This window comes from Theobroma cacao, chromosome 4, assembly GCF_000208745.1.
Source record: "Theobroma cacao cultivar B97-61/B2 chromosome 4, Criollo_cocoa_genome_V2, whole genome shotgun sequence".
NCBI classification, from domain to species: Eukaryota; Viridiplantae; Streptophyta; class Magnoliopsida; order Malvales; family Malvaceae; genus Theobroma; species Theobroma cacao.
In genome coordinates this window covers 19466894-19477117 of record NC_030853.1, presented here as the reverse complement: position 1 = coordinate 19477117, position 10224 = coordinate 19466894, and the positions used below count along the sequence as shown (strand labels likewise).

General features: G+C 37.0%; 2 protein-coding genes across 2 annotated transcripts; one reads left to right on the top strand and one right to left on the bottom strand.

The window, feature by feature from the left end:
• LOC18601862 (transmembrane protein 214) lies at positions 760-5479 on the top strand. The gene is made up of 10 exons (XM_007032946.2): positions 760-1383; positions 1503-1640; positions 1805-1993; positions 2972-3109; positions 3207-3328; positions 3504-3636; positions 3736-3865; positions 3983-4062; positions 4237-4371; positions 4922-5479. The coding sequence occupies exons 1-10, from the start codon at positions 928-930 to the stop codon at positions 5132-5134; spliced, it is 1734 nt and encodes a 577-aa protein (XP_007033008.2). The 5' UTR covers positions 760-927; the 3' UTR covers positions 5135-5479.
• LOC18601861 (cytochrome P450 81D11) lies at positions 6182-8101 on the bottom strand. Its single transcript, XM_018118767.1, has 2 exons — positions 7162-8101; positions 6182-6975 (listed from the first exon to the last, which is right to left on the bottom strand). The coding sequence occupies exons 1-2, from the start codon at positions 8044-8046 to the stop codon at positions 6355-6357; spliced, it is 1506 nt and encodes a 501-aa protein (XP_017974256.1). The 5' UTR covers positions 8047-8101; the 3' UTR covers positions 6182-6354.

The following is a 10224-nucleotide window of genomic DNA, read 5'->3' as shown; positions in this document are numbered from 1 at the left end:
TTAGGATCTCTTCTTATCTTTAAACTGTTCATCAACTTATCTTTAAGGATCTCCTAATTACCATATACTGCCTAAGTATATGAATGATACTTAATTATGACATCTAAAAATTTATTGTTATTTTTTTTATTTATTTGGGAAACAAATTTTTGGACTCTTGCTTTTTGAATCTAATCATTGAATTAAATATTCTAATACTTAATAATAAAAAAATTATGACTAAGCCAAATTAACAATAAGAAGTTACAAGTGAATAATATCATAGGACATCATCTGCCCAACATATACGTGTGTGTCGAAATGTTTATTAGAGTTAAAAAGTGGGGTACAAACAAAAATGTTATTTACACACTCATTGCCATAATACAAACAATTAATCAAGAGTAAGAGTAAGAGAGATATATACTATTCAAGACTTTGCCTCATACCATGAACACCTTTTACTTGTTTATGTTTCACATATCATATGTTATATGATTTTGGATTATACAATAACAGAGATATTATCTTATCAAGTAAATTATATTTACTTTTAATATTCAAATTCGAAATTTATAATTTAAGAGCTAGTAAATTCCACATTAATGAACTAATTAAAATAATGTTTTTACCTCATCTCAAAAAAAAAAAAAACAAAAATCTCTGATTCCAAACGGATAATGGCAACTCTGTAATATCATTAATTAAAAAAGGTCAAATCGGACTTAAAAAACAAAACAGAGAAATCCACGTGTTTTTTATGCACAGTCCTTCTCTCTGTCTACTTCTCGTTCCCTTCAAACCCGCCTTCTCTGCCCTTTATTTCTCCCCCACGATCTCTCTCGTCGTAAAACTCTGTATTCGCAGGCCAAAACTCCGTCGTTTTAACCGACCTAAAAGAAGAAAAAAGTGTTGTACTGTTTTCCTTTTATTTTGTTTTAAATAAGGATGGACGAAAATTCAGCTATGATTGAGCAAATTCTCAGAGAAGTCGAAAACAATAACATCCAAAACGACGACGTTAACGGCTGGCAAACGGTTTCCTATTCGAAACGGAATCGGAAATCCTCGAAACCTCCGCCGCCGGATACTTTTTCTGTTGATCGTCCCAATGGCGGCGTCTCCTCCGACGTCTTCCGCTCGATCGAGAAACATTCCGAGGATCGGCGTCGTCGCGCCGCCGAGGCGGCGGCGGCTGCAGCAGCGGCGGTTTCTACCTCTGTCGCCGACGGATCGAAGTCTGACGAGGAAGATGATAGTGATACCGGTGATGCTGCCGAGAACGGTGCGGTGGAGATTAAGAAGGCGAAGCCGAAGAAACCGAAGAAGCCGAAGGTGACTGTCCTGGAAGCTGCTTCGAAGATCGACGCTGGTGATCTTAGCGCTTTTCTTATTGATATAACTGTGAGTAATATTTAAATTTCTTAAAAAATCTTAGTTTGCATTCTTTTTTGTTATAATTTTGAGTGATCTGAATCTAATTCTTAATTTTTTTTAATTATTAAAAAATTTCAAATTTTTAGAGTTCTTATGAGACGCAGCAAGAAATACAATTAATGAGATTTGCAGATTACTTTGGAAGAGCATTTGCTTCAGTGAGTGCAGCGCAATTCCCTTGGTTAAAGATTTTCAAAGAATCTACGGTTTCGAAATTGGTTGATGTAAGTTTTCTCTTTGAATTTTTAAAGTTTTTGATATGTTTGAAAAAAGTCATGATTTTGTTTAATTCTTCTGTGTTCAGTTTAGGGCATGCATTGATGCAATTTTGTTAGATTGATGTCGGAATTTTTATGTTTATTGTTATTATTATTTTTGTTTTGAATAGATTCCGCTTTCGAATGTTCCGGAAGATGTTTATAGGACATCCGTTGATTGGTTGAACCGGCGATCTTTAGATGCGTTAGTATCTTTTGCGTTGTGGTCATTGGACAGCATTCTGGCTGACCTTACAATTCATCAAGGAGTTGCAAAGGGATCAAAGAAAGTAGCTCAGCAAGCACCTTCGAAGTCTCAAGTAATTGTTGATCTTATTTCTTTGTATAATCTTGGAAAATATATGTGTTGAATTATAAAGAATGGTATTAAATTGAAGGAGATGCGTTTAGTGGAAAAGAATGGAAGTGATCATGTGTATTGAGTATCAAGTATAGAATTTCCAGACTTGGGTATCATTTCTTGCATGCCAATAGTTGGTCAAATGCTACTGATAGTTCAAATGTGTGATAGAGAGAAATTTAAGACTGAGATCCATTCTCCTGCTATTCCTTTCATGCATTCAAGTTGTTTTATGGCTGAAACTTTGTACATGTTAGAGTTAGACTATCACTGTTGAAGTAGATGGAAGACTTTGGATTATGCGGGGGTTCATCTCATAGATAGATAGTTTTCTTCCTTAAGATACATGTTGTGTACATTTCTTTTGCTTATTACAATAATTTTTGGTTAAAGATTAGTGGATACCATTTCTATTTTGCGACTGACCATGTTCATGAATTTGATGGGATGAGATGCCTAGTTATCCATCTGCTAGCTATATAAAGCAGTGGCTGGCTTGGATAAAGCTTATAGCTTGGCTTTCTAAACATGCTCTAATATTCAAACCAAAGCCTTTCAGCCATGTTTTGTTTGTTTCTGTTTGATGCACATGATCCTTTTTAGTTTGCTCAAACGGTTTTTGGTATTATATTTCTGTTCATTTAGTTGGTTATTTTGATAGGGTTGTCTGCGAGCTTCTTGAATATGAGGTGTCGTCTAAAGACCAAGAATCTCCCCTGATGTCCATAAGTGACCCATTTCCTTCCAAATATGTCTAATTTGGTTCTGTTCAAATTGTTTCCATTTAAGTTCTACCTAATTGATTAAAATTTCAAAAGTCTACACCTGAATGCTAAACAAACTTTGTGCACATACTGTTATAATATTTCACTACTGATTGATGTTAGCAGTTGGTCAGGAGTAATTCATGATTAATTAAACTAATCTGGAATTGCAGGTCGCTATATTTGTGGTTTTAGCTATGGCTCTGAGAAGAAAACCTGATATCTTGATCAGTTTAGTGCCAACAATGAGGGAAAATCCAAAATACCAGGGACAAGATAAACTTCCTATTACTGTGTGGATGATTGCTCAGGTGGGTATTGACAACTTGAAGAAGATAAGGTTTCTGCGTGTACAAATCACTTTTTATGGTATGAATTTTGACCATGAATTTTATTTTGTTTTCACAGGCCATCCAAGGAGATTTAGCTGTAGGGCTGTACATGTGGGTACATGTTCTGTTGCCTATGCTGAGTGGCAAGTCAAGTTGTAATCCTCAGTCTAGAGACTTGATTTTACAGCTGGCAGAGAGGTTGGATGCCAATTGCTTTTGATAAGTTTATTGCATTTTTAAATCTTAGGGTATTGGGATTTGAAAATGTCTATTGCTAATTGTAAGTCTATGTATGTTTTCTGATTTATGCCAACACTTCTCTTTTTCCTCCCCCACTCCTTCTGATCCAGTTTGTTTCATTTGTTGTGATCAGAATAATTTCCTCTCCAAAAGCTCATCCTATTTTAGTAAACAGTGCTGTCAGAAAGGGAGAGCGGCTCGTGCCACCTTCTGCTCTTGAGATTTTGATGAGGATCACATTTCCGGCACCCTCAGCTCGAGTTAAGGTAGGCTTTGTGCTGGATCTTTTGCACAATTTCTTCTGACTCAGTCCTAAGGTTTCCAGAAAATTGATCTGCTTCATTTCTAATGTATTAATTATTTAGGCAACTGAGAGGTTTGAAGCTATTTATCCCACCTTAAAGGAGGTTGCCCTTGCTGGTTCTCCTGGAAGCAAAGCAATGAAACAAGTTGCTCAACAGATACTGAACTATGCTGTCAAAGCTGCTGGAGAAGGTAAAAAGTAAATTCTTAAATAATGCTTTCCAGTGGCATCTTAGACCCACGACTTAAGTGGTACAATAAATTGGCTCTATCTATTTATGCAATATTTGGTTTTTGATGGTATTGCAGGTGTTCCTGAACTATCAAGGGAAGCAAGTGCTATTTTTATTTGGTGTTTGACTCAAAATCCTGACTGTTATAAGCAATGGGTGAGCAATTTTTTATCTATTCGAAGATTTTTCATCCACATGTTTCGGTTGTGCTTTATTTTCTTCTTTTTGGTTAACGTTTCCTTCCAGATCTTTGACTGTGTTTTCTTTTACTTACTCATCGTGACTATTGTTAAATTTCTGTTGGTTCTTCCCACATATCTTTGGAAACAGGATGTGCTTTATCTTGATAATCTTGAAGCAAGTGTTGCTGTTTTAAGAAAGCTTGCAAATGAATGGAAAGAGCATTCTGTTAAACATTCAACACTTGATCCTTTGAGGGAAACTTTAAAAAGTTTCAGGCAGAAGGTAATGTATTCTCGTATATTTTTTACAGCATATTAGATTAATTTAATGATGGTAAGCTCTGCTAAGAATCATTTTCTTGTTCAGTGAGAACTCCTGAACTGCATTCAAACCTGTCACTTAATGTGTGTAACCTAGTTTATGATTTCTTCTTTGACTCTATATATGATCGTAAACATTGCTTGCACATTTTCAAAGAGGTGGAACCTTTTCTCCTAGCCTCCTTCCCCCCACCTTTCCTGGGAATATGGAGAGGGGGAAAGGTGGGGGTTGAAAGGGGCAAGGAAGGATGTAGGTCTTTACATGTTCATTTTGCAGAAGTCTTGATGACTTGTTTTTGTGCAACCAGAACCACTATATTGATTTAATTACTTCACTGTCCTATACTCTTACGGATATCATGCATATTTTATTTTCTGTGCAATCGGGACCTTAAGAAACCATCAACCTTATTTGGTGCATTATATTTTTGTTTTATACTTTTGTATGCTTTTATTACAAGTGGAAATGAGACCAAATTTGTAGCTAACTTGGTCCGTTGGTTTATAAATAGAATGAGAATGCAGAAGACAATGATCATGCATCATCATTGAAGGAGGCTGACAAGTACTGCAAGTTGATTTTGGGATGCTTGTCAAAAGGACATGGATGCTTGAAAGGTGTGTTATTTGCGTCTATCGCACTAGTCGCAGGTGCTGCTGTCGTGTCCCAGAACATCCAATCTTTGGACTGGGATAAGTTGTCTGCAGTGTTTAATTTATCGTAGGCATGAGGTTATTGTTGACCAGAAGTGAGCAGCCATAGGATTAAGTATGTTCACAGTAGGACACATCTTGAAGATTTGGGCAGAGGCTTGAGTGCTTTTTCCCCCTTTAATTTTTTAAATCTTTTGGGTTTTTACTAAAACGAAAAATGAGAACAGTGGCAGGCGAAATTTGGTTAGGTTTGTTCATCTGGTTTTTTCGTGTGTGAAGAAGTTACCCTTTAATAATGGTTAATTCATAGTGGTTTGGTTATTTTGCTTTTTGGGTTAATTGTGGAACATTGCGAAATAGCTATACATAATGGAAAGGGGTGGGGCGGACTGAAGTCAGATAGTTTTATTTCGTTACTTTTACGATTCTTTCACTTTTTGCATTTTGGTCTATCAAAGGATAACAAAATTTCATGGCCAATTTCTGCAATTTTTAGCATTCACTCAAAATCATTCCTAAATTTCATTTCCATATTAATTCTTAAATCGAAAACAGCTTAGCAAAGGATTACCTGTAAATGAAATTGAGTTCAGAATGGAAGGTGAGATGGATTAATGAGTAAGGCTTGAATTCCTCCTCAAATAAAAGAAAGAAAAAACCCTTTGGGTAAATCTCAATTAGCTCATAAATTTAACTTTTCAGTCAATGCTGAGCCGAATGCAAGCATCTTGAATAATTAATTATGGTAAGAGAATCATTAAAGTTTTATGACAGTTTGGATATTCATAAATTTGTTATTTATTACTTGCTATCATTTATGCGTAGTGGAACTATCTTTGGACAAAATATTAATTACTTCGCTTTGTAAATAAAAGTCACTAATTAACATCGATTGAATTTCAGTTTGTATAAGCTTAGTGCGCCAACAAAGCTAACCATTTTTCTAATTTTGTGCAATGCAAACCCATGATCACATTCACATATCTTAGACGTTTAACAAGGAGGATCATACCGAATGAATCACATTATTAGTTAGCACCTAAATATTGAAGACAAAAAATCAAACAAATGAAGAAATTCATAATTTATTGAAGGCCATAAAGGCATCAAACCGAGAACTGCATTAAGCAGATCCTCTTACAGTAAGGTTTCTCATTAGTACAAACCTAAACAAAATTATTATAATAATAACAATGAACACTGAACGGTGTCCTACTACAAGAATATGTATACTAGATAAGAAATCAAAGCCTATTTTTACAATATGTTCATCAAACTTATGACTATTAAACTAAACATTTTCCTTGTAAACTACTTTATTCACGATAGGGCGAGCTTTACACATAGCCTCCAATGGCTGAGCTTTCGGCATGGTGCTACCCGTTCCTTCAGTCATGTCAATTTCCTTCCCATCAACCCTTTCCCACTCAAAGCATTGAATCAATGATCCCAGAGTTAATCCCACCAAGCGCTGAGCTAGGCTTGCTCCTGGACATGCCCTCCTTCCTAGTCCAAATGGCATGAGCTTGTGTGATTCTCCTTTCTCGTTTTCAAATCTCTCTGGCTTGAAACTTGTTGGATCATCCCATAGTTTAGGATCCCTATGAATAGCCCATGCGTTGACCATTACGATCGTGTCACGTGGTACGTTGTATCCACCTATGGTGCAATCACTGGATGCCATGTGTGGAAGCAGGAGAGGAAGTGCAGGGTATAATCGAAGAGTCTCGGATATAACGCTTTGGAGGTAATGTAGTTTGGAAACATCTGGCTCATCAATCAAGTTTTCTTGGCCAATTTGACTGTCTATTTCAGCTCTGGCTTTCTTCAACACTTCTGGGTGGTTAAGCAAATTGGACATTGCCCACTCTAATGTGACTGCAGATGTGTCTGTTCCTGCAAGTATCAGCACCTGCACAATAATGTTTGATTGTTAAACATGCATGCCAATACAATAGAACAATTAGAACTTAGAGGCATCAAGTTTGAATAGTCGGAAAGGAATGATGGGTTTGTGTCGTTCAAGCTTTACGGACTTTCAGCCGTACAAACAGCGAAAGGGAAAAGGACAAAAGAAAAAGATTCAAGTTCAACTAACCAACATGAGCCCTTTCAAAATTTCATCAGTGTAGTAATGAGGCTCAGATTCTTGCAGGGAAAGAAGGTGAGCAATCATACTAGTATTTTCCTGCCTACTGCTTCGGTGCTCATCAATCAACTTCTGAAAAAACACGTCCATTCTCTTTCCAAGCTTCTTATCCATCTTTTCATACCATTGACCGATCCAGTTCAACATCGGAAAGAAATCTGCTGGGTTTGCTGCTCCACCATTCTTAAATACCTCTGCTATTAAGTCCCTAAACTCTTTTGCTTCTGCTTCATTTGTCACTTGATCTCCATAGTACCGCTTCCCTGCTACCATCCTCATGATGTTATTGAAGGTCAACTCAGAAAGCATAGATTTCAGCTCCACTTTCGTGAAGTGTTGGCGTGAATCACGCGACAGTTTCAGCAACAAGCGCCTGATCTCGTCTCTTCGAACACTTATTGTTGTGTTTAGGCGACTTGATGAGAAGATTTCAATGGCACCGATTCGGCGTAGGTTGCGCCAATGGTCACCATAAGGCGAGGCTGAAACTGTGGTATAGTTGTAGCCTAGGTGCTTTCCCCGGATTAACCTGGGTCGATTCGCCAAAATGATATCGTTCTTGGTAAAGCATTCCTCGGCTGCGGCTGAAGATGATACTACAACCTGAAGTCGAGAGCCAAGCTGGAGGGAGAAGATAGGACCGTATTTTTGGGAAAGAGCATGGTAGGAGCGATGGATGGGGGGCTTTAGGAGGTGGAGGTGGCCAAGGATCGGACGTGAAGGTGGGCTTGGAGGGAGGTTTTTGTGGGATTTTTTGGATTGAAAGAAGAAGTTTAAAGAAATGAGGAGAAAGACAAGAGAAAGAGAGGAGTAAAGAATTGTTGTTTCTTCCATGTTTAATTAGCCTCGGTGAACTCTCTTCGACTTTAATTTGATGATGGGTTTAATTTATATGGCGTGAAGAAATAAAACGGTTTTGTTTATATAGAGAGAGAGAGAGAGGGTGTAACGAGGGTGTTATCCAAGAACTAACTGCAAAAATCTGGAGCCGTCTTTTAATTGGAGAATAGAGTATGGGTGGACTTTTCCGTGTCAGACTTTCAACGCAGACGGTATAGAATTACGGGTCTTTCTTGGCTTATTTCCCCTTTGCCCCTCTCTTTCGTCTTCTGCATGACAAGCACTTTTTGGTAGATTTTTACGAGCTTCTGTTCGGAAAAACAAAGAAATAGTATTTGAAAAGATTACAAAATTGTCTAGAAAAAATTTATATAAATTTTTATTATTCTATTATTTTTTATAAATTCACATATTTTTAATTTAAATTAAATAAATTTTTATAATTAATTATTATTAATTAAAATATTACTTATCACATGGAGAATAAAAAATACTACATAACCATATCATTATACTATATCAACTTGTCATGTTATTATTGATATAATATATTATCATGTCACATAAATTGCTTAGAATGTAAATAACATCTTAACTAATAATAGTTAATCAATTATTAATCATAATAATTTTTTTAGTTTAAAATAAAAATACAAGATTTTAAAATAATAGATATTTATTTTCAAGTTTTTGAATAGTTTAAAAATTTTTTAGATGTGATAACTGTAGACACTAAATCATAAACAAAAAAAAATGAAAAAAGAAAGGAGAGGTACGACTGGCAGGGTGCGTCCGCACCCTGCCAGGCACCTCTCTCACCTGCCAGACGCGAAAAATTCGCGTCTGGCAGGGTAGTGGAACTTGCCCCTTGGTGCCCAGGGACAAAGCAGTGGAGCGTGCCCCCTCCAAAGCCCAGGAACCGAGTATAAAGGGGAGGGGGCACTGTAGTCGCCAAAAAAAGAAAGAAAGAGAGGAACGGGGGGAGAAAAATCTCAAATCCGGCAAGCCAAAGCAACAAGGCACAACCTGCAAGCAAAAGAGGGAAACCAAAAAACCCAAAAGAAATCCTAATCTCTAGCAGCCAACAAATCCATAGCCACAAGAACAAGCAATCGAAAAATCCCTAGTGAGCTTCCTAACAACCGAAAATCCATAATCAATACTGAAAAATCGATCAAAAAAAAGACAAGAGAAATAGGAATTGATTTTTTTAGAGTGTGGGTTTTGGTTTTTAGGGGAAGATCTAGATTTTTAGGAGAGGTTTTGAGTAACTAGGAGTGTTTCAGTTTTGGGTGAGATGTTGCCGGCTAGAAAGGAGGGGATGAGTTGGGTTTAAAAGAGAGCAAGGCTCGGTTATCACAGACAAGTAGAGAGAGGATTGGGTTCCCTGGCCTGCGTCGCTGGCGTGAATACCAGCTGCAGATTGGCGCCAAGGATATGCTGCTGGCGCGAGGAAAAGAAGAGTTGAGCGGAAGAATAGAGAGAGGAGCGGCTGCCGACTCAAGGGAAGGAAGGGTGAGCCCAATGCCACGACATCAGATCCGACGAAAGGCAGACGGCAAGAGCCTTGGATCCCATCGCCGGTGAAGGGGGTGGAGAGAAGAAAGAGAGCAAGAGAGAACAAATGGAGATTATTTTTTAGAAAAAAAGGCAACATAATAGTCAGGAACAAAAAGAACAGAGAGGAAAGGACGAAAACCATACCTCAGTGCAAAAGAGGCTCCAAACGACACCGTTCAAGAGAGGATAAAGTCATTTCTTCAGCTACCCATGGTGCGCATGGCAAAAGGGTGCAGTGGGTTGTGATCCTTCCACCCGGGCTACCATCTAATTCCAAGTGAGGTAAAAAAATCATATTTCTTTCATAATTTATTGTGTTTTGTATGAACTGGGTTTATTGTGGTGATTGATGATATATAGCAAAGTTAAATCATTTTAGTATAATGCTTTAAAATCTTCAAATAGCATTCTGTAAGTAGGGAAATTAGCATGAGCAAAAGTGTAAAGATGCAAAGGGGTAGAATGACAAGAATTTCATTTTAAAGATGATTAGTTAAAAACAAAAACAAAAAAAAAATGAAATAGGTAAGAATAAAAATAGAATGTTTCATAATATAAAAAATGTAAAAAATGGAGATAGATAAGAATATAGGAGTATATATATATATATAT

What these genes read in the sequence shown, in the direction of transcription:
- LOC18601862 (XM_007032946.2), top strand. Translation starts at nt 928, where the DNA reads ATGGACGAAAATTCAGCTATGATTGAGCAAATTCTCAGAGAAGTCGAA. An exon ending in ATTTTACAGCTGGCAGAGAG is followed by an intron (nt 3,329 to 3,503) that starts GTTGGATGCCAA and finishes TGTTGTGATCAG; the next exon opens with AATAATTTCCTCTCCAAAAG. An exon ending in TAAAAAGTTTCAGGCAGAAG is followed by an intron (nt 4,372 to 4,921) that starts GTAATGTATTCT and finishes GTTTATAAATAG; the next exon opens with AATGAGAATGCAGAAGACAA.
- LOC18601861 (XM_018118767.1), bottom strand. Translation starts at nt 8,046, where the DNA reads ATGGAAGAAACAACAATTCTTTACTCCTCTCTTTCTCTTGTCTTTCTC. An exon ending in TTTTGAAAGGGCTCATGTTG is followed by an intron (nt 6,976 to 7,161) that starts GTTAGTTGAACT and finishes ATTATTGTGCAG; the next exon opens with GTGCTGATACTTGCAGGAAC.